General features: G+C 43.9%; 1 protein-coding gene across 1 annotated transcript in view; it reads left to right on the top strand.

Moving 5' to 3' along the window:
* The first annotated feature begins 3,068 nt into the window (after positions 1-3,068).
* The window catches only part of LOC124020309 (polycomb protein SUZ12-like), a 36,171-nt gene continuing 14,951 nt past the window's right edge, over positions 3,069-24,288 (top strand). The window contains exons 1-9 of the mRNA XM_046335661.1: positions 3,069-3,864; positions 6,236-6,282; positions 7,873-7,937; positions 12,928-12,996; positions 16,182-16,189; positions 17,142-17,227; positions 17,363-17,395; positions 21,119-21,240; positions 24,106-24,211. Coding sequence (XP_046191617.1) covers positions 3,663-3,864; positions 6,236-6,282; positions 7,873-7,937; positions 12,928-12,996; positions 16,182-16,189; positions 17,142-17,227; positions 17,363-17,395; positions 21,119-21,240; positions 24,106-24,211 — 738 coding nt within the window. The 5' untranslated portion in view covers positions 3,069-3,662. The remainder of the gene's footprint in view (positions 3,865-6,235; positions 6,283-7,872; positions 7,938-12,927; positions 12,997-16,181; positions 16,190-17,141; positions 17,228-17,362; positions 17,396-21,118; positions 21,241-24,105; positions 24,212-24,288) is intronic.

Here is a 24,288-nt window from a genome sequence, read left to right on the forward strand (position 1 = left end):
TATTAAAGTCCCATCTTATTGAGGAACATTCCACTGTTAGTACTTCAACATTATTCTAATTAAATGTTATATAAAGTGTGTGGTGTAAAGGACAGTGATCCATCTATGAACTTACTTCCTTCTTGTCTCTTTCAGCAGCATACTTCTCAAATCAAATTGATTTATATAGCCCTTCGTACATCAGCTGATATCTCAAAGTGCTGTACAGAAACCCAGCCTAACAGCAAGCAATGCAGGTGTAGAAGCACGGTGGCTAGGAAAAACCTCCATAGAAGGGCCAGAACGTAGGAAGAAACCTAGAGAGGAACCAGGCTATGAGGAGTGGCCAGTCCTTCTCTTTGTCTTTAGTTTGTTAGTCCTTCCTCTGGTGTCATTCATACAGAGCCTTCAGAAAGTATTTACACCCCTTGGCTTTGTCCTAGTTGTCTTGTGTTACAGCCTGAATGTAGATATTTTTCTTGGTCACTGGCCTACACACAATACCCCATAATGTCAAAGTGGAATTATGTTTTTAGAAATGTATTAAAAATTTAAATCTGAAATGTTTTGAGTCAATAAGTATTCTACCTTTTTATGGCAAGACTAACTAAGTTCAGGAGTGAAAAAATGTGACCGACCGCCTCGATTCGGTCTTACATAGCAACATTTAAAATGTTGTTTTTAAACACTAGATAAAAGTAGAGCTACACTGCAGTTGAGGAACAATGGGAAAGTAATTATGTTTTGAAAGTTGATAAACTTGTAACCGCACCTTTGAGAAAATGGCCCTTGAATGTTTTGGTACACCTACTGAAGAGCCCTTCTTTGTCTACACCCATTCAGCATTGTTCACACGCTCTTAAGCCTTAGCCCCACCCATTCAGCATTGTTCACACGCTCTTAAGCCTTAGCCCCACCTATTCAGCATTGTTCACACCCTCTTAAGCCTTAGCCCCACCCATTCAGCATTGTTCAAACCCTCTTAAGCCTTAGCCCCGCCAATTCAGCATTGTTCACACCCTCTTAAGCCTTAGCCCCACCCATTCAGCATTGTTCACACCCTCTTAAGCCTTAGCCCCACCCATTCAGCATTGTTCACACCCTCTTAAGCCTTAGCCCCGCCCATTCAGCATTGTTCACACCCTCTTAAGCCTTAGCCATGCCCATTCAGCATTGTTCACACCCTCTTAAGCCTTAGCCCACCCATTCAGCATTGTTCACACCCTCTTAAGCCTTAGCCCCACCCATTCAGCATTGTTCACACCCTCTTAAGCCTTAGCCCCGCCCATTCAGCATTGTTCACACCCTCTTAAGCCTTAGCCCCACCCGTCTCTTTAAGGATTCACATGTGAGGTCATGTGCTAAACAGAGTTAGAAATGTAGTAAACAACCAAAGATTTCAAGACTAAAAGTTGTGAAAGTAGTAGCCTACAATAAGGAAAAACTCCAAGTAAAAAATACACTATCTAGTCCTTGACCTATATCCTAGTCTGACTTTGGTGTGGTTCCGTGTGGCTCAGTTAGTGGTGCTTACAACACCAGAGTTGTGGGTTCGATTCCCACAGGAGACCAGTATGAAAAATGTATGAAGTCGCTCTGGATAAGAGTGTCTGCTTAAATTACTAAAATGTAATGTTGTTCTTCACATTACTGTCTCTGATAAACACACACTATATGAAATTAAAGTGTATTTGTCACAGGATACAGAAATACATGGTTATTTGCATAGCAACAATAGAACGTGTCCAGACTCTAAGATTTTATAATTATTAGATTACGCTTACTCAGAAACTTGTCTAAATTGATGGATCATGTGCACGAAATGCTATAATCACCACCCAATTCAGACTGGAGTTTCTTACCAAGAAGACAATGAATTTTCCAGAGTGGCCGTAAGTTTTGACTTAAATCTGCTTGAAAATCTATGGCAAGACTTTTGAAAATAATAAATTAGAAAATAATAAATAGGCAAATATTGTACAATCCAGTGTGAAAAGTTCTTGGAGACTTACCCAGAAAGACTGTAATTGCTGACAACAAAGGTGATTCTAACATGTATTGACTCAGGGATGTGAAAACGTAAATGAAATATTTCTGTATTTCATTTTCAAAAAATTTTAAAAATGTATAAAAACATGTTTAAAAAAATTTTTTCATTATGGTGTGTTTGTAAATGGGTGAGAATTTGTTTTCCTTTTCATCCATGTTGAATTCAGGCTGTAACACAACAAAATGTGGACTAAGTCAAAGGGGTCTGAATACTTTCTAAAGGGAGTTGGCTACTCAGAGTTGGCTACTCATTTTTTTTCCGCGTGGGAAAAAAAACGTCTATATGAACATCAAATGCTGCTTTTCATTGCTGACCAGCTTATGTCATTAATGTGCATATTGTTAAAAGATTTGCATAATTCATGTTTTTTTCAGCATGATTTGGTGAAAGCCCCCAAAGGCTTCAGAAAAGTCTCGGTTTCCCATCAATATTTATGCTAGCTAGCTAGCTAGCTCATTTTAGATGAGACTAGCAAAAGTTAGCTACCATCTAAAATAGAAAAGACAACTTTCCATTTTTTTCCCCAAAACTTGTGGCCTTTCTCAATGTTATACATTTGAGTGATGTTGGCAACTGGGAAGTTGAGAAAATAATCTAAAGTTGAGAAAAGATCTCTAACTTGGAACAAAATTTGCTTTGAAAGGTTGTCCATGTCGGGAACTCTGGCATCTTTTCTTGAGCTCCGACTTTCCAATCCGAAGATCACTGACCTCACCTTGAAAGCACCATTGGCCCTCAAACGTGAACTCCAGATACGCCATTTCTAAAATTAGGCGTTTCCCGCGAAACGGAAAATGCGTCATCACTCTCCCTCATCTGATTGGTCGGATAGGCGGGCCTTCTGACTTTGTGGCTGTGGTAACTAGTAATGACTGCGTGTGAATGGCAAACGTTTCTCTACCGAAACGTCATCTGCCAACCCGTGATGATTCGCACCAATCACAACTCTCACTTCTCCAAACAACGCCTCTGATTCGGCTAGGATCTGTGAGGGCGGTTGCTTTCAAGTCACCATTTGAATTATTGAGTTCAGGGAGTTTATGCCTGATATGTGGAGGAGAAAAAAAACGGTCAATTTGACTGTTTCCTAGAAGCTCTCAGGAAAATTGTACTAAATGCTTCATTTGGCGTAGAGTTTTGTAGCTTTACCAAACCGACATAGCGGCTAGCCTAGCTAGCATTATTTCATGGCATCTTTCCAACTCACCTTATTTGTTGTGATATCTACAGCGATTCAGCAGGTCCAGCTAACAAGCTAGCTCGGGGTTAGCATAACTAGCTAACTGACGTTCAGTAGGAAACATAGCTACACCAGAGATAAGCTAGGTGAACGTGCCGGGTGCTTGCTTAACTTCTCTAATTTCGTGCGTCCTTGCGATTTAATCGAAATAGTTTCTCTGACGAACTTTTTTTTCTAGCCAACAAACAATGCATTTCTACAACAAGTCTAATGTTTATTCCATGAATTTGACAAGAAGATAGCTAGCTAACTTTGCTGGCTAACACCGCCTGGCTAGCTTCAAGAGCTTGCTCGTTTTTTGGTAACGTTACTCTTTGTTTTGACAAAGGACTTGACATTTTTTTTCTCTTCCATATTTGGAATATACCTGGGACATTTAGTATTTCCGGGGCCATGTCTCCCCAGAAGCACGGTTCTTCTGACGGCGGCAACAACGTATCGGGTCCCGCTGTGGGATACGTTGGTACCGGTGGCGGCAGAGCGAACGGCCGTGTCGACCACCACCAGACAACTGCAGTTGTGATGCCCGCAGCCAAGAAGCCGAAAATGGAACTGGTTCAAGCCGATCATGAGTTGTTCTTGCAGGCATTTGAAAGTGAGTTGCTGTCATTTTCGTCATATAATGTTTATTGCATGATCTTTTTATTGCTAGATTGGCATTTACAATCAATCTCTATTTAATCTAGTTTAAATAGTAGTGTCCCTTGTGAGGCATCTTTCGAAAAACAAAATTATAACCACATTTCACCAGAAAGACGTCAACTTCAAAGCATCTGACAACATGATTTGACAGTCATCAGTATTACAAAGAAATCTGACCCTATTTTAGATTTATAGCTAACTACTGTAGTTAATTTATTTGACCACGTGTTTGCTTACTTCCTCCTCTGAAGAGATTACATGTGCCAGAACTACTTTAAGACATGAGCATGTGCTGCCTTTGAAATATTTTTTAATTGAACCTTTAACTAATGAATAACAAATTCTTATTTACATTGACGGCCTACCAAAAGGCAAAAGGCCCCCTGCGTGGACGGGGGCTGGGATTAATATACAAATATAGGAACAAACACACATCACGACGAGAGACAACACAACAGTCCATAAAGAGAGACCTAAGACAACATGGCATGGCAACACAGCATCGTAGCAACTGTGTACTAACTAACGTGCTTCTACACCTGCATTGCTTTCTGTTTGGGGTTTTAGGCTGGCTTTCTGTACAGCACTTTGTGACATCAGCTGATGTAAGAAGTGCTTTATAAATACATTTGATTGATTTATTAATGCGACACACAGAAATATGTATAGGGTCACTTCCATATTAAAGGGACCCATGATCACCAACATGGGATGTCTATATTTGTGAAAAATGTAAAGGTGTGTGTATATATATATATTTTTTTAACCATTTCCCATCCTAAAAATGAGGAATAAGCAAAGGCTTTGATTTCTGGTCAAACATATGGAAAAGGGGTCTTGGAAAACATCTACCAGAAAGTATTAAAATGTTTTATAAATACATTAAAACACAACCATGTTGGAAGTAAAGACCCCTAAAATCAACCCTTATATTTAGTTTTGGGGAAGTGTTTCTGCCTTCTGTAAGTTTAAGAAAACATTCCTTTGTGCCTTGACATTCCGTTATCAAAACCCCACATTAGCTATAGTGTTTTTACTGACCTACATTTTGCTAATGAATTATTACGTGATTACAACTCCAAATCCCGGCATCAAATAACAGCATTTCTGCAATTGAATTGGCTACAATGGGGAATCCTAGTAGTCACAAAACACAGTTGGATTCTCATGTTTGGACAGTAGAGTACAGTAAAGAAAGGTATAGTTACATACAGTAGAGTACAGTAAAGAAAGGTATAGTTACATACAGTAGAGTACAGTAAAGAAAGGTATAGTTACATACAGTAAAGAAAGGTATAGTTACATACAGTAAAGAAAGGTATAGTTACGTACAGTAGAGTACAGTAGAGAAAGGTATAGTTACATACAGTAGAGTACAGTAGAGAAAGGTATAGTTACATACAGTAGAGTACAGTGAAGAAAGGTATAGTTACATACAGTAGATAGTACAGTAGAGTACAGTAAAGAAAGGTATAGTTACATACAGTAGAGTACAGTAAAGAAAGGTATAGTTACATACAGTAGAGTACAGTAAAGAAAGGTATAGTTACATACAGTAGAGTACAGTAAAGAAAGGTATAGTTACATACAGTAGAGTACAGTAGAGAAAGGTATAGTTACATACAGTAGAGTACAGTAGAGAAAGGTATAGTTACATACAGTAGAGTACAGTAAAGGTATAGTTACATACAGTAGAGTACAGTAAAGGTATAGTTACATACAGTAGAGTACAGTAAAGATATAGTTACATACAGTAGAGTACAGTAAAGAAAGGTATAGTTACATACAGTAGAGTACAGTAGAGCACACTAGTTGAGTACACTATCATTTACTGCACTGAACTGAACTATACTCTACTGAACTATACTGTACTGAACTCTAATGTACTGCATTATACTCTACTGTACTGAACTGAACTATACTCTACTGAACTATACTCTACTGAACTATCTTCTACCGAACTATACTGTACTGAACTCTTAATGTACTGAACTATACTCTATTGTACTGCATTATACTCTACTGTACTGAACTATACTCTACTGTACTGCACTATACTCTACTGTCCTGAACTCTAATGTACTGATCTCTGCTCTACTATACTTTACTGTACTCTACTGTATGAGTTTACAAATAAGATTGTTGTTTATGTAAAGTAATTTACTGTAAGCTAATAAATGTTGACCCAGTGTCAGTTTCAGAGCCAACAATAATTACCCTTCTAGGATAAATAGTCTGTTGTTATCAATATAATGTATAATGTTATTGTCAATGTAATTTACTGTGAACTTAGTGAATGTTCAACCAGTCTATTCTGTTTCCAGAACCGACCCAGATCTACAGGTTTCTCAGAACAAGGAACTTGATAGCGGTACGTTGGAGACCTGCTCAGCACCTGTCATTCTTTACTGTCTGTGGCCTCTAATGGTGTGTCTGTTATGAAGATGGTAACCATTTAATGTACCTCCTAGAAAAGCATTCTGTTGAGCAGATAAAGACTTACTTTGAACCAGGTGTAACATGGCTGGTTAATGATGTCTGTTTTGAAGATGGTAACCATTTAATGTACCTCTAGAATAGCATTCTGTTGAGCAGATAAAGACTTACCTTGAACCAGCTCTAACATGGCTGGTTAATGATGTCTGTTTTGAAGATGGTAACCATTTAATGTACCTCTAGAATAGCATTCTGTTGAGCAGATAAAGACTTACTTTGAACCAGCTGTAACATGGCTGGTTAATGATGTCTGTTTTGAAGATGGTAACCATTTAATGTACCTCTAGAATAGCATTCTGTTGAGCAGATAAAGACTTACTTTGAACCAGCTCTAACATGGCTGGTTAATGATGTCTGTTTTGAAGATGGTAACCATTTAATGTACCTCCTAGAATAGCATTCTGTTGAGCAGATAAAGACTTACTTTGAACCAGCTCTAACATGGCTGGTTAATGATGTCTGTTTTGAAGATGGTAACCATTTAATGTACCTCTAGAATAGCATTCTGTTGAGCAGATAAAGACTTACTTTGAACCAGCTGTAACATGGCTGGTTAATGATGTCTGTTTTGAAGATGGTAACCATTTAATGTACCTCTAGAATAGCATTCTGTTGAGCAGATAAAGACTTACCTTGAACCAGCTCTAACATGGCTGGTTAATGATGTCTGTTTTGAAGATGGTAACCATTTAATGTACCTCTAGAATAGCATTCTGTTGAGCAGATAAAGACTTACTTTGAACCAGCTGTAACATGGCTGGTTAATGATGTCTGTTTTGAAGATGGTAACCATTTAATGTACCTCTAGAATAGCATTCTGTTGAGCAGATAAAGACTTACTTTGAACCAGCTCTAACATGGCTGGTTAATGATGTCTGTTTTGAAGATGGTAACCATTTAATGTACCTCCTAGAATAGCATTCTGTTGAGCAGATAAAGACTTACTTTGAACCAGCTCTAACATGGCTGGTTAATGATGTCTGTTTTGAAGATGGTAACCATTTAATGTACCTCTAGAATAGCATTCTGTTGAGCAGATAAAGACTTACTTTGAACCAGCTGTAACATGGCTGGTTAATGATGTCTGTTTTGAAGATGGTAACCATTTAATGTACCTCTAGAATAGCATTCTGTTGAGCAGATAAAGACTTACTTTGAACCAGCTGTAACATGGCTGGTTAATGATGTCTGTTTTGAAGATGGTAAAGTTTTGATGCGCTGCACAGTTCCACTAGATAGAATGGCCTTCTTTTGGTCATTGGACAATCTGTTTGGTCATTGGACAACCTGTTTGGTCATTGGACAATCTGTTTGGTCATTGGACAATCTGTTTGGTCATTGGACAATCTGTTTGGTCATTGGACAATCTGTTTGGTCATTGGACAATCTGTTTGGTCATTGGACAATCTGACAAAGTGCAGATTTCTAATATTTTTTTTCCCTTGTCATTTTGTTGTATTTTCAGCCCATATTTCTGCACAGAACCCTCACCTACATGTCCCACAGAAACTCCAGAACAAACGCCAAACGGTAAAAACCTGCTTTAGCCATTTAGGTTATTCTTCAATAACACAAACTCCACAGCAAATCAAGGGGAGGAAAAATAGGTTTATTTGAGAAGGGCAAATCAAGATGTTATGTTGGGAGGTAGATGTTCACATGTTCAGTCTCCCCTCTCAGCTTTTCTCCCCCGAACAAAGGAACAGGATGCTGTTTTATAGCCTAGGGTTGACCAATCAAAAGTCCTTGCAGTATGACTGGGCCAATGGCCAAATAACCAGTATCCTGCTCCAGACTGTACAGAACGAATCTCTGAGTTCAGGAGTGACATTCCACACATTTTAAACGGCTGTTGAACTGAAAACCAACTCCTATTTACATTGACAATTCACTATTGACTGTTTTTCGTATTATATTTTGTTTTTAGTACTCTCGTCCTCTCAAACTCTGCGTTGTGTATTTATCTTCTACGTATTCTTACACCTGCATGAAGGTGTTGATTCATCTGTTAAATGTTTTCACATGTACATTGACGGGTTAGGCATTCTCTGCATACTAATGAAGCGAGTTTGATGCGTTTCCAGTCTTTTAAATAGCCGACATGAGCACCAGACATAATGACCGTGAACCCGACGACCTCAGAACCTGAAGAGTTGGTAGGGTTTAAACCCTGTTGGATTACTGCAGGGGAGAGTGTGTGTGTATGTGTGTGGTTCAGTATGCTGTTATCTTAACAGAGGGCCAACCGCCATGGGGCTGCATAGTGTAGGAGGGGCTGCCCCTGCTGTTTCACTGAGTGATGTAATGTAGACATACATCTGTATGTCTATGGACTTGTTCAACGCTGCAGGTGACTACAGATTGACTGATCTACAAATCACCTTGAATCATATAACTACTCATTTATTATTTGTAGATCAATTTACCCATGATGCATCATCACAGATTTGATGCTCTTGAAAACCAGTGATCCCTGTGGGAATTGAAAATCAACCTTGTTGCTAGCGCTGCACTCTTCCTAGCTGAACCACACGGGACCATTGTCTGCTGAAATGAGACAATGTACGTGTAGGCTGGTTGGCTAATGGCTATATCTTTCTCTATGTAAATGAGAAAGGGTGTGTTTAGTTATATTAGCTGTTTTGCATATCGTTTGATTATAGTGATATTTGGGTCCCTGAGTTCTTCTTGATTATAGTGATATTTGGGTCCCTGAGTTCTTCTTGATTATAGTGATATTTGGGTCCCTGAGTTCTTCTTGATTATAGTGATATTTGGGTCCCTGAGTTCTTCTTGATTATAGTGATATTTGGGGCCCTGCGTTCTTCTTGATTATAGTGATATCTAGAATCATATGTTTGCCCCCTACCATCACCAGCAATACTAATACAACCTGAAGTGATATAACTGAAGTGATGTCATCCCACCTAGACCTGCCAAATTCCCTCAAATTACTTCTTAATGCTGGAACACCCTCCTTAATTGAAAATGTTTCTTACAGAATAAATATGAAAAGCAAATGTATAACCATGGTAACTATCAAAACAGCGGAACAGTTAGGAGATTATGGGGAAATGATTAGACTAAAGGTCTGGGACACAACAGTTCACCTGACAGGTAGGTAGCCTAGTGGTTAGAGCTTTGGGCCATCGAATCCCAGAGCTGACAAGGTCTAAATCTGTCGTTCTGCCCCTGAGCAAGGCAGTTAACCCACTGTTCCCCGGGCGCCGACAACGTGGCTGTCGATGTAAAGCAGCCCTCCGCCCCCTGTCGATTTTAAAGCAGCCCTCCGACCCCCTGTCGATTAAAGCAGCCCTACCCCTTGTCGATTTAAAGCAGCCCTCTGTCGAATTAAAGCAGCCCTCCGCACCTCTCTGATTCAGAGGGGTTGGGTTAAATGCGGAAGACACATTTCAGTTGAAGTCATTCAGTTGGACAACTGACTAGGTGACTTTTCCTTTCCCACAAGGCTGAATCCAAACATGTTATGTACATTTGACCATTTACTGTACGTTTCACTGCATATGTTGATAATGAAATCTGAAAATACTCTGAATACATTCAGGAACATGATACTATTCCTATGTGTTGGAGGTGCAACATAAGACAAACATTTTTCAACATGGGGCTAACTAACTGGTGTCTCCAAGGGGCCACACACACCTCTCCAAAGTGTTCATAGTAATTTCAATGCACTTTTATGTCTCAAAGAAGTCTTCAACTACAAGGTGCTTTTTAAAATCTCTCCTCTCGGTGCCGTTGAGGAACTAGAGCAAAGCACACTTGTTGTTTTGTTAGGAACACAACCCTGCATCTCCTCCATCATACTATTACTGTTGTTGTTTACACAATCCAAAAATGCTCTATTGTAAATCTATGGGCATCATTTGAAAGGTTGTTCTATGGTCAACATGACCTAGCTAAGTTATAAAATACGATGTTAAGCTTTCACAAGGCAATTCAGGAAGCTGATGGTAATTCTGGTGCCTGTAGGAAGGAGTCGTGAGGGCATTCTGGTGCCTGTAGGAAGGAGTCGTGAGTGCATTCTGGTGCCTGTAGGAAGGGGTCGTGAGGGCATTCTGGTGCCTGTAGGAAGGGTAGGCATTCTGGTGCCTGTAGGGGGTCGTGAGGGCATTCTGGTGCCTGTAGGAAGGGGTCGTGAGGGCATTCTGGTGCCTGTAGGAAGGGGTCGTGAGGGCATTCTGGTGCCTGTAGGAAGGGGTCGTGAGGGCATTCTGGTGCCTGTAGGAAGGTCGTGAGGGCATTCTGGTGCCTGTAGGAAGGGCATTCTGGTGCCTGTAGGAAGGAGTCGTGAGGGCATTCTGGTGCCTGTAGGAAGGAGTCGTGAGTGCATTCTGGTGCCTGTAGGAAGGAGTCGTGAGGGCATTCTGGTGCCTGTAGGAAGGGGTCGTGAGGGCATTCTGGTGCCTGTAGGAAGGAGTCGTGAGGGCATTCTGGTGCCTGTAGGAAGGAGTCGTGAGTGCATTCTGGTGCCTGTAGGAAGGAGTCGTGAGTGCATTCTGGTGCCTGTAGGAAGGAGTCGTGAGTGCATTCTGGTGCCTGTAGGAAGGAGTCGTGAGTGCATTCTGGTGCCTGTAGGAAGGAGTCGTGAGTGCATTCTGGTGCCTGTAGGAAGGAGTCGTGAGGGCATTCTGGTGCCTGTAGGAAGGAGTCGTGAGGGCATTCTGGTGCCTTAGGAATAACGTGAGGGCATTCTGGTGCCTGTAGGAAGGAGTCGTGAGGGCATTCTGGTGCCCATACAGAGCTGTGAAGCATTCAGAGCCTAGGAAGGGTCTGACCTCATTCTGGTGCCTGTAGGAGCCACTGAGCATTCTGGTCTGTAGGCATGTTACTGTACAGCCACTGTGCCTCTAGGATGTCATGTGATGCATTCTGTGCCTGTAGGAAGGAGTCGTGAGTGCATTCTGGTGCCTGTAGGAAGGAGTCGTGAGTGCATTCTGGTGCCTGTAGGAAGGAGTCGCCACTGAGCTCTGCATTCTGGTGCCTGTAGGAAGGAGTGTATGCATTCTGGTGCCTGTAGGAAGGAGTGTGCATTCTGGTGCCTGAGGAAGGAGTCTGAGCATTCTGGACACTGCCTGTAGGAAGGATGTGAGGGCATTCTGGTGCCTGTAGGAAGGAGTCGTGAGGGCATTCTTGCCTGTAGGAAGCCACTGAGCATTCTGCCTGTCATGTATGAGGGCATTCTGGTGCCTGTAGGAAGGACGTGAGGGCATTCTGGTGCCTGTAGGAAGGAGTCGTGAGTGCATTCTGGTGCCTGTAGGAACTGAGCTCTGACTGAGGAAGACACGTGAGGGGCTCTGATGTCATGTATAGCATACAGAGCTGTGAAGCACAGAGCTCTGATGTCTGACCTGTGGTAGCGTGTTACTGTACAGCCACTGAGCTCTGATGTCATGTATAGCATGTTACTGAACAGACACTGAGCTCTGATGTCATGTATAGCATGTTACTGAACAGACACTGAGCTCTGATGTCATGTATAGCGTGTTACTGTACAGCCACTGAGCTCTGATGTCATGTATAGCATGTTACTGTACAGCCACTGAGCTCTGATGTCATGTATAGCATGTTACTGTACAGCCACTGAGCTCTGATGTCATGTATAGCATGTTACTGTACAGCCACTGAGCTCTGATGTCATGTATAGCATGTTACTGAACAGACACTGAGCTCTGACGTCATGTATAGCGTGTTACTGTACAGCCACTGAGCTCTGATGTCATGTATAGCGTGTTACTGTACAGCCACTGAGCTCTGATGTCATGTATAGCATGTTACTGAACAGACACTGAGCTCTGTCATGTATAGCGTGTTACACAGCCACTGAGCTCAGATGTCATGTATAGCATGTTACTGAACAGCCACTGAGCTCTGATGTCATGTATAGCATGTTACTGAACAGCCACTGAGCTCTGACGTCATGTATAGCGTGTTACTGTACAGCCACTGAGCTCTGATGTCATGTATAGCATGTTACTGTACAGCCACTGAGCTCTGATGTCATGTATAGCATGTTACTGAACAGACACTGAGCTCTGATGTCATGTATAGCGTGTTACTGAACAGACACTGAGCTCTGATGTCATGTATAGCGTGTTACTGAACAGACACTGAGCTCTGACGTCATGTATAGACACTGTTACAGTTTAGAAGTTTTATAAATACCCCCAAATCTGCCATTTTCACTCCATTTTCAAGGTTTGTACAGAGCTCAACGGGTTGACTACATACATCCTCACTTTACGATGATGCATATCTTCATTTAGTGGTGTCGTCTGATTCTCCCACTGTCACACTTCCTGTCATGGATTTAGGAGCAGTGGGTGGAGCAGTGGGTGGAGCAGTGGGTAGGGCACTTTTCCAGTGTGGTTAAATCCTTGATGGGGAGTATGCAACACAAGTGTGGAGGTGGAGGAGGACACAGCCTCAGAGATGCAGTGTAAATCCCCAGTGTGTCCTGTCTATTAACCCTGGGGGGGGTTCTCTGGGGGGGTGTCAGGAAGTCCTCCAGGGTGGATCACCTGCTGTACAGAGTGGAGAAGAAGAGGGCTGAGCAGAAGGCACACAGGTAAACAGACCATTATCTTCCAGAGCTGTGTTCCGATACTAACCACACTAACTGGGGCGGCTGGGTAGCCTAGTGGTTAGAGCGTTGGACTAGTAACCGGAAGGTTGCAAGTTCAAATCCCAGAGCTGACAATCTGTTGTTCTGCCCCTGAAAAGGCAGTTAACCCACTAGGGTTAACACTTTGAGAGCCAAACACTCTGAATTTACCAACGGACAATCTGACAACGCTCTGAATTGACAACGCTCTGAATTTACCAATGGACAATCTGACAACGCTCTGAATTTACCAACGGACAATCTGACAGCGCTCTGAATTGACAACGCTCTGAATTTACCAATGGACAATCTGACAACGCTCTGAATTTACCAACGGACAATCTGACAACGCTCTGAATTGACAACGCTCTGAATTTACCAACGGACAATCTGACAACGCTCTGAATTGACAACGCTCTGAATTTACCTACGGACAATCTGACAACGCTCTGAATTTACCAACGGACAATCTGACAGCGCTCTGAATTGACAACGCTCTGAATTTACCAACGGACAATCTGACAACGCTCTCAATTTACCAACGGACAATCTGACAACGCTCTGAATTTACCAACGGACAATCTGACAGCGCTCTGAATTTACCAACGGACAATCTGACAACGCTCTGAATTGACAACGCTCTGAATTGACAACGGACAATCTGACAACGCTCTGAATTTACCAACGGACAATCTGACAACGCTCTGAATTGACAAAGCTCTGAATTGACAACGGACAATCTGACAGCGCTCTGAATTTACCAACGGACAATCTGACAACGCTCTGAATTTACCAACGGACAATCTGACAACGCTCTGAATTGACAACGCTCTGAATTGACAACGCTCTGAATTGACAACGGACAATCTGACAACGCTCTGAATTGACAACGCTCTGAATTGACAACGCTCTGAATTGACAACGCTCTGAATTGACAACGCTCTGAATTGACAACGGACAATCTGACAGTGCTCTGAATTGACAACGCTCTGAATTTACCAACGGACAATCTGACAACACAACTCTGGCAGTCCAGATTTGAATTTATGAACACACCCGAAGTCGTAACATGTCTAGCTAGTTATTTGTAATGTTAACAAGCTAGCAAGAGGTTGCATAGCAACAGCATCAACTTCCTATAGACAGGCGAAGAGCTAGTACGCTCAACTGAAAGGATACCGTTTGTTTACAGAATACTAAAATGAACTAATAGTATCTATTCATTAAGTATGTAGTATACAGTATGTTAGTATGGGTACTCATTAAGTAGGTAGTATACATTATGTCAGTATGGGTACTCATTAAGTAGGTAGTATACAGTATGTCAGTATGGGTACTCATTAAGTAGGTAGTATACAGTATGTTAGTATGGGTACTCATTAAGTAGGTAGTATACAGTATGTTAGTATGGGTACTCATTAAGTAGGTAGTATACAGTATGTCAGTATGGGTACTCATTAAGTAGGTAGTATACAGTATGTTAGTATGGGTACTCATTAAGTAGGTAGTATACGGTATGTTAGTATGGGTACTCATTAAGTAGGTAGTATACGGTATGTTAGTATGGGTACTCATTAAGTAGGTAGTATACAGTATGTTAGTATGGGTACTCATTAAGTAGGTAGTATACGGTATGTTAGTATGGGTACTCATTAAGTAGGTAGTATACGGTATGTTAGTATGGGTACTCATTAAGTAGGTAGTATACGGTATGTTAGTATGGGTACTCATTAAGTAGGTAGTATACGGTATGTTAGTATGGGTACTCATTAAGTAGGTAGTATACGGTATGTTAGTATGGGTACTCATTAAGTAGGTAGTATACGGTATGTTAGTATGGGTACTCATTAAGTAGGTAGTATACGGTATGTTAGTATGGGTACTCATTAAGTAGGTAGTATACGGTATGTTAGTATGGGTACTCATTAAGTAGGTAGTATACGGTATGTTAGTATGGGTACTCATTAAGTAGGTAGTATACGGTATGTTAGTATGGGTACTCATTAAGTAGGTAGTATACGGTATGTTAGTATGGGTACTCATTAAGTAGGTAGTATACGGTATGTTAGTATGGGTACTCATTAAGTAGGTAGTATACGGTATGTTAGTATGGTACTCATTAAGTAGGTAGTATACTTTTTATTATGGGTCCACTCATTGTAGGGATGAATACTGGTATGTTAGTTCTAGGGAATGTACTATTAATGACTTGCAAAACAAAAGGTAGTATACAATGTTAGTAGAATACCAGAATATACGGTTTCTAGTGGACTTTAAGTAAGGTAGTATAGTCCTGCATGAATCCATTATACCTGGGTAATGAGATCTAAGTTTAGGTAGTATACTCTGTATGTTCACACCTGCAACTCACCTTATGGGTACTCATTAAGTAGGTAGTTTACTTGATGTTTGTAGGGATGATGGGCTAAGTGTTTAAGTATGTTTGTAGGGATGATACGGTAAGTGTTTAATTAAGTGATGTTTGTAGGGATGATGGTCGGTAGTAGGTGTTTAACATGATGTTTGTAGGGATGATGGTCGGTAAGTGTTTAACTATGTTTGTAGGGATGATGGCAAATTAAATGTAATCATATGTTACATGGGTTATTTGTTTAAATCCCTGACGGTATACTGTTTTCTCAACACAGCTCTGGTCTTTTCTCATTCCACTCTCATCCCGGGATGAATTCCCCTCTACACTTGTCCTTGTTGAAAGTTCTCCCACGGTTACTGTCTTCTTATTTAACCAATGACTACTGCAAAACAAAATGGGACTGTATCAATGAGTAGAATCCAGAATTACTGTCTTCTGAGTGGACTTTAACTCTAAGTCCTTGGTTATCCATGTCTTCTGCATGAATCCATTCATCCTGAAAGAATGAGATCTAAGGTCTCATTTGGTAACTCTTGTTAACTCTTCCCCCCTCTTCACACCTGACGGTTACTGTCTTCTTATTCCCCTCTCATCCCGTCGGTTACTGTCTTCTTGATGTTTCTCAGGGATGATGGTTACTGTCTTCTTAATTGATCTTCCTAGGGACGGTTACTGTCTTCTTATTCCCCTCTCATTCCCCTCTCATGATGGTCGGTTACTGTCTTCTTATGTTTCATTCCCTCTCATGGTCGGTAAGTGTTACATGTCTTCTTAGGGATCATGGTCGGTTACTGTCTTCTTATGTTTCTCATCCTGGGTTACTGTCTTCTCATTCCCCTCTCATCCTGGACGGTTACTGTCTTCTTATTCCCCTCTCATCCTGACGGTTACTGTTTCATTCCCCTCATTCCCCTCTCATGATGGTTACTGTCTTCTTATTCCCCTGATCATTCCCCTCTAGGGATGATGGACGGTTACTGTCTTCTTATTCCCCTCTCATCCTGGTCGGTTACTGTCTTCTTATTCCCCTCTCATCCTGACGGTTACTGTCTTCTTATACCCCTCTCATTCCCCTCTCATCTTGACGGTTACTGTCTTCTCATTCCCCTCTCATTCCCCTCTCATCCTGACGGTTACTGTCTTCTCATTCCCCTCTCATTCCCCTCTCATCCTGACGGTTACTGTCTTCTTATTCCCCTCTCATCCCGACGGTTACTGTCTTCTTATTCCCCTCTCATCCCGACGGTTACTGTCTTCTTATTCCCCTCTCATCCGATGGTTACTGTCTTCTTATTCCCCTCTCATCCTGACGGTTACTGTCTTCTTATTCCCCTCTCATTCCCCTCTCATCCTGACGGTTACTGTCTTCTTATTCCCCTCTCATCCTGACGGTTACTGTCTTCTTATTCCCCTCTCATCCCGACGGTTACTGTCTTCTTATTCCCCTCTCATCCTGACGGTTACTGTCTTCTTATTCCCCTCTCATCCCGACGGTTACTGTCTTCTTATTCCCCTCTCATCCTGACGGTTACTGTCTTCTCATTCCCCTCTCATCCTGACGGTTACTGTCTTCTTATTCCCCTCTCATCCTGACGGTTACTGTCTTCTTATTCCCCTCTCATCCTGACGGTTACTGTCTTCTTATTCCCCTCTCATCCCGACGGTTACTGTCTTCTTATTCCCCTCTCATTCCCCTCTCATCCTGGCGGTTACTGTCTTCTTATCCCCACTACAGAGAAGTCATCCGTAGACTCAGAGAATGAGCAGAACTCTGTTTCTCTAGAGGTGCTGCTGGTTAAAGTCTGTCACAAGAAGAGGAAGGTAAGAGAGAGCGAGTGTGAGCGTCCTAGGTGACGTGTGTACGCGCTCACATCTTCTCTCATTTAACCCTTTCTCTCTTTTCTCTTTTCTCCCCATTCCCCACATTTCCACTCCCCTGTTCTCTCCCACCCCCAGGATTACTGTCCAGTGAAGCAGGTTCCTACTCAGGTGCCTCTGAACAGACAGTCTTCTTATTCCACTCCCAGCAGTCAGCCCAAGCCGGGCTACTGTCTTCTCTGGTGGTGTCCAGTAGTGAGTTTCTCAGCCGGCCATCCTGACGGTTACTGTCCCTGTTGTTCAGAGTGTCTGGACCAGGCAGGTTACTGCAGCCCGGACTGGTCATCCAGACCGGTTACTTGTCTGGAGTTAAACTACATTCACTAGGGTAGATGGTGTGTGTGTGTGTTAACCCCAGTCTTGTATTGGTTACTGTCTTCTTATTAACCCCAGTCTTGTATTGTACAGAGGATGTGTGTCTTCTTATTAACCCCAGTCTTGTATACAGAGGATGGTTGTGTGTGTTCCTCATTATTGTATTGGAACAGAGGATGTGTGTTAACCCCAGTCTTTACTGTACTTCTGTATTCCCCCTCTCATCCAGAGGATGTGTGTCTTCTGTGTTAACCCCAGTCTTCATTGGTACAGAGGTGTACTGTCTTCTTATTCCCCAGTCTCATTGGTACAGAGGATGTGTGGTTACTGTGTTCTTGTTCCCCAGTATTGTATTCATTGTGTGTCTCATCCCAGTCTTGTATTGGTACAGAGGACTGTCTTCTGTATTCCCCAGTCTTCATTGGTACAGAGGATGTGTGTGTGTGTGTGTGTGTGTGTGTGTGTGTGTGTGTGTGTGTGTGTGTGTGTGTGTGTGTGTGTGTGTGTGTGTGTGTGTGTGTGTGTGTGTGTGTGTGTGTGGTTACTGTGTTCTTATTCCCCCTCTTGTATTGGTACATCCTGTGTGTGTGTGTGTTAACCCCAGTCTTGTATTGGTACAGAGGATGTGTGTGTCTTGTTAACCCCAGTCTCAGAGGATAACCCCAGTATTGTATTGGAACAGAGGATGTGTCTTCTTATTCCCCAGTCTTGTATTGGTACAGAGGTTGTGTCTTGTGTATTCCCCAGTCTTCATTGGTACAGAGGATGTGTGTGTGTTGTGTGTGTGTGTGTATTAACCCCAGTCTTGTATTGGAACAGAGGACGTGTGTGTTAACCCCAGTATTGTATTGGTACAGAGGAGGTGTGTGTGTGTCATTAACCCCAGTCTTGTATTGGTACAGAGGATGTGTGTGTGTGTCATTAACCCCAGTCTTCATCCAGAGGATTACTGTGTTGTTATTCCCCCCATCTTGTATTGGTACAGAGGATGTGTGTGTGTGTGTGTGTTAACCCTCATCTTGTATTGGTACAGAGGACTGTGTGTGTGTTAACCCCAGTCTTGTATTGGTACAGAGGAGGTGTGTGTGTGTGTGTTTAACCCCAGTCTTGTATTGGTACAGAGGATGTGTGTGTGTGTGTGTGTTAACCCCAGTCTTGTATTGGTACAGAGGATGTGTGTGTGTGTGTGTTAACCCCAGTCTTGTATTGGTACAGAGGATTACTGTGTGTGTTAACCCCAGTATTGTATTGGAACAGAGGAGGTGTTATTGTTATTCCCCAGTCTTGTATTGGTACAGAGGATGTGTGTGTGTGTACAGTGAAGTCATGTGTCAGAGAATGAGCAGAACTCTGTTGTGTCTAGAGGTGTGTGTGTGTGTGTCTGTTAACCCCAGTCTTGTATTGGTACAGAGGATGTGTGTGTGTGTGTGTTAACCCCAGTCTTGTATTGGTACAGAGGATGTGTGTGTGTGTGTTAACCCCAGTCTTGTATTGGTACAGAGGATGTGTGTGTGTTGTGTCTTTGTCTAACCCCAGTCTTGTATTGGAACAGAGGAGGTGTTGTTAACCCCAGTCTTGTATTGGTACAGAGGATGTGTGCTGTGTGTGTGAACCCCAGTCTTGTATTGGTACAGAGGAAGAAACAGGTGTGTCTGAACCAGTCTTGTATTGGTACAGAGGGTGTGTGTGTGTGTTAACCCCAGTCTTGTATTGGTCAGAGGATGTGTGTGTGTGTGTTAACCCCAGTCTTGTATTGGTCTGGATGTGTGTCCAGTAGTGTGTGTTTAACCCCAGTATTGTAGGAACGGTGTGTTAACCCCAGTCCAGAGGATGTGTGTGTGTGTGTGTTAACCCCAGTCTTGTATTGGTACAGAGGATGTGTGTGTGTGTGTGTGTGTGTTAACCCCAGTCTTGTATTGGAACAGAGGCGTGTGTGTTAACCCCAGTATTGTATTGGTACAGAGGAGGTGTGTGTGTGTGTGTGTTAACCCCAGTCTTGTATTGGTACAGAGGATGTGTGTGTGTGTGTGTGTTAACCCCAGTCTTGTATTGGTACAGAGGATGTGTGTGTGTGTGTGTGTGTGTTAACCCCAGTCTTGTATTGGTACATGTGTGTGTGTGTGTGTTAACCCCAGTCTTGTATTGGTACAGAGGAGGTGTGTGTGTGTGTTAACCCCAGTCTTGTATTGGTACAGAGGAGGTGTGTGTGTGTGTTAACCCCAGTCTTGTATTGGTACAGAGGATGTGTGTGTTAACCCCAGTCTTGTATTGGAACAGAGGATGTGTGTGTGTGTGTGTGTTAACCCCAGTCTTGTATTGGTACAGAGGATGTGTGTGTTAACCCCAGTCTTGTATTGGTACAGAGTGTGTGTGTGTGTGTGTGTTGTATTGTGTACAGAGGATGTGTGTGTGTGTGTGTGTGTGTGTGTGTGTGTGTGTGTGTTGTGTGTGTGAACAGAGGATGTGTGTGTGTGTGTGTGTTAACCCCAGTATTGTATTGGAACAGAGGAGGTGTGTGTTAACCCAGTCTTGTATTGGAACAGAGGATGTGTGTGTTAACCCCAGTCTTGTATTGGTACAGGTGTGTGTGTGTGTTAACCCCAGTATTGTATTGGTACAGAGGATGTGTGTGTTAACCCCAGTCGTGTATTGGTACAGGTGTGTGTGTGTGTGTTAACCCCAGTCTTGTATTGGAACAGAGGATGTGTGTGTTAACCCCAGTCTTGTATTGGAACAGAGGTGTGTGTGTGTGTAACCCCAGTCTTGTATTGGTACAGAGGATGTGTGTGTGTGTGTGTGTGTGTTAACCCCAGTCTTGTATTGGTACAGAGGTGTGTGTGTGTTAACCCCAGTCTTGTATTGGAACAGAGGAGGTGTGTGTGTGTGTTAACCCCAGTCTTGTATTGGAACAGAGGTGTGTGTGTGTGTGTGTGTGTGTGTGTTAACCCCAGTCTTGTATTGGAACAGAGGTGTGTGTGTGTGTAACCCCAGTGTGTGTGTGTGTGTGTTAACCCCAGTCTTGTATTGAACAGAGGATGTGTGTGTTAACCCCAGTCTTGTATTGGTACAGAGGGGGTGTGTGTGTGTGTTAACCCCAGTCTTGTATTGGTACAGAGGATGTGTGTGTGTGTGTGTGTGTGTTAACCCCAGTCTTGTATTGGAACAGAGGATGTGTGTGTGTGTGTGTTAACCCCAGTCTTGTATTGGTACAGAGGAGGTGTGTGTTAACCCCAGTCTTGTATTGGAACAGAGGAGTGTGTGTGTGTGTGTGTTAACCCCAGTCTTGTATTGGAACAGAGGACGTGTGTGTTAACCCCAGTCTTGTATTGGTACAGAGGAGGTGTGTGTGTGTGTGTTAACCCCAGTCTTGTATTGGAACAGAGGAGGTGTGTGTTAACCCCAGTCTTGTATTGGAACAGAGGAGGTGTGTGTTAACCCCAGTCTTGTATTGGAACAGAGGAGGTGTGTGTGTGTGTGTTAACCCCAGTCTTGTATTGGAACAGAGGAGGTGTGTGTTAACCCCAGTCTTGTATTGGTACAGAGGATGTGTGTAACAGGAAGAAGAGAAGCTCCACCGTCAGACAAGAAGAAGTTGGAGAAACGATGTTCGTAGCTCAGATGACTGTGTTTGATAAGAACAGGTACACACACACACACACACACACACACACACACACACACACACACACACACACACACACACACACACACACACACACACACACACACACACACACACACACACACACACACACACACAGCTATGTCTTACTATACTTGAGGACTTTCTGGGAACCAACAATTTGATTCCCATTCAAGTTCTTATTTTCCCTAAACCTAACCCCTAACCCTTAAACTTAACCCCTAAACCTAACCCTTAAACTTAACCCCTAAACCTAACCCTTAAACTTAACCCCTAAACCTAACCCCTAAACTTAACCCTTAAACTTAACCCCTAAACCTAACCCTTAAACTTAACCCCTAAACCTAACCCTTAAACTTAACCCTTAAACTTAACCCCTAAACCTAACCCCTAACCCTTAAACCTAACCCCTAACCCTTAAACTTAACCCCTAAACCTAACCCCTAACTCTTAAACCTAACCCCTAACCCTTAAACTTAACCCTTAAACTTAACCCCTAAACCTAACCCCTAACCCTTAAACTTAACCCCTAAACCTAACCCTTAAACTTAACCCCTAAACTTAACCCTAAACTTAACCCCTAACCCTTAAACTTAACCCCTAAACCTAACCCCTAACCCTTAAACTTAACTAACCCTTAAACTTAACCCTAAACCTAACCCCTAACTCTTAAACTTAACCCCTAACCCCTAAACCTAACCCTAAAATAGCCTTTAACAAGTGAGGACCGGCTGAATGTCCTCACTTGTCTGAATTATAGTTGGTTTACTACTCTTGGACTTTAGGTACTCACCAGTACAGTACACACACACACACACACACACACACACACACACACACACACACACACACACACACACACACACACACAGACACACACACACACAGACACACACACACACAGACACACACACACACAGACACAGACACACACTTACACACACACACACACACACACACACTGGAACACAACACACACATTCACACAGAGGGTTGTGTTCTTTTTTTATTCATCTTTCACCACAAACCACTCCGGGGGATTAAACTTAACCCTAAACCTAACCGGGGGACTTAAACTTGTCCCCGTAAACCTAACCCTTAAACTTAACCCCGTAAACCTAACCGTGGGGCTTGTTAACCCTCCGTAAACTTAACCCCGTAAACCTAACCCTTAAACTGTAACCCTAAACCTAACCGTAAACTTAACTGTGGGGCTTGTCCCTAAACCTAACCCTAACCCTTAAACTTAACCCCTAAACCTAACCCCGGGGACCTGTAAACTTAACCCCTAAACCTAACCCTGTAAACTTGTCCCCTAAACCTAACCCTGTAAACTTAACCCTAAACGTCTCCCCTGTGGGGCTTGTCCCCGTCTCCAGGGGAACCCCTAACCCGGGGACTGTAACCCTAAACCTAACCCCTCCTTAAACTGTGGGGCTTGTCCCCCGTCTCCGGGGGAACCTAACCCCGTCTCCGGGGACTGTGGGGCTTAACCCGCGTCTCCGTTAAACTTAACCCTAATAGCTTGTTCTCCGTGAGGGCTTGTCCCGAATGTCTCCGGGGACTGAATTGGGGCTTGTTTCTACCGGGGACTTGGGGCTTGTCCAGTACAGTACACAGGGGACTGTGGGGCACACACCCGTCTCCGGGGACTGTGGGGCTTGTCCCGCGTCTCCGGCTTGTCCCGCGTCTCCGTGGGGCTTGTCCACACGTCTCCGTGGGGCTTGTCCCGCGTCTCCGGGGGACTGTGGGGCTTGTCCCGCGTCTCCGGGGACTGTGGGGCTTGTCCCGCGTCTCCAGGGGACTGTGGGGCTTGTCCCGCGTCTCCGGGGACTGTGGGGCTTGTCCCGCGTCTCCAGGGGGATCTTGTCACACACAAACACATTCTGTGGGGCTTGTCCTCATTCTCCGGGGACTGTGGGGCTGCACTTGTCTCCGGGGGACTGTGGGGCTTGTCCCGCGTCTCCGGGGACTGTGGGGCTTGTCCCGCGTCTCCGGGGGACTGTGGGGCTTGTCCCGCGTCTCCGGGGGACTGTGGGGCTTGTCCGCGTCTCCGGGGACTGTGGGGCTTGTCCCGCGTCTCCGTGGGGCTTGTCCCGCGTCTCCGGGGACTGTGGGGCTTGTCCCGCGTCTCCGGGGACTGTGGGGCTTGTCCCGCGTCTCCGGGGACTGTGGGGCTGTCCCGCGTCTCCAGGGGACTGTGGGGCTTGTCCCGCGTCTCCGGGGACTGTGGGGCTTGTCCCGCGTCTCCGGGGGACTGTGGGGCTTGTCCCGCGTCTCCTGTGGGGCTTGTCCCGCGTCTCCGGGGACTGTGGGCTTGTCCCGCGTCTCCGGGGACTGTGGGGCTTGTCCCGCGTCTCCGGGGGGACTGTGGGGCTTGTCCCGCGTCCGTCCGTGGGGCTTGTCCCGCGTCTCCGGGGGACTGTGGGGCTTGTCCCGCGTCTCCGGGGGACTGTGGGGCTTGTCCCGCGTCTCCGGGGGACTGTGGGGCTTGTCCCACGTCACCGGGGATTGCAGTTGTCCCGCGTCTCCGTGGGACTGTGGGGCTTGTCTTCCAAAACCGACTCCGGGGGAGTTGTTGGCTTGTCCCCGTCTCCGGGGACTGTGTTGCTGTTAATGTTTGTGGTTTGTTGGTCCTTCTGTAGCTCTCCGGGGACTGTGGGGCTTGTAACACCCATTGCAGTTGGCTGTCTAGAAATCACCTTTCTTCACAAGAAACCGACTGACTTTGCAGTTGTTGGATGGCCTCTATCTGTTGCATATATTATATTATTATTATGTTTGTGTGTGTGTGTGTGTGTGTGTGTGTGTGTGTGTGTGTGTGTGTGTGTGTGTGTGTGTGTGTGTGTGTGTGTGTGTGTAGGCGTCTGCAGTTGTTAGATGGAGAGTATGAGGTGTCTATGCAGCAGATGGTGGACTGTCCTGTCAACAAGAAGAGAGCCACCTGGGAAACGAACCTGGATGGAAAGGTACGTGTGTGTTGTCACCAGACCACAATTTGGACTTGGAAACCAGGTTTAGTATCACGTTACTCCATACCAAAACA

Source organism: Oncorhynchus gorbuscha, unplaced genomic scaffold (genome assembly GCF_021184085.1).
Source record: "Oncorhynchus gorbuscha isolate QuinsamMale2020 ecotype Even-year unplaced genomic scaffold, OgorEven_v1.0 Un_scaffold_807, whole genome shotgun sequence".
Classification (NCBI taxonomy): domain Eukaryota; kingdom Metazoa; phylum Chordata; class Actinopteri; order Salmoniformes; family Salmonidae; genus Oncorhynchus; species Oncorhynchus gorbuscha.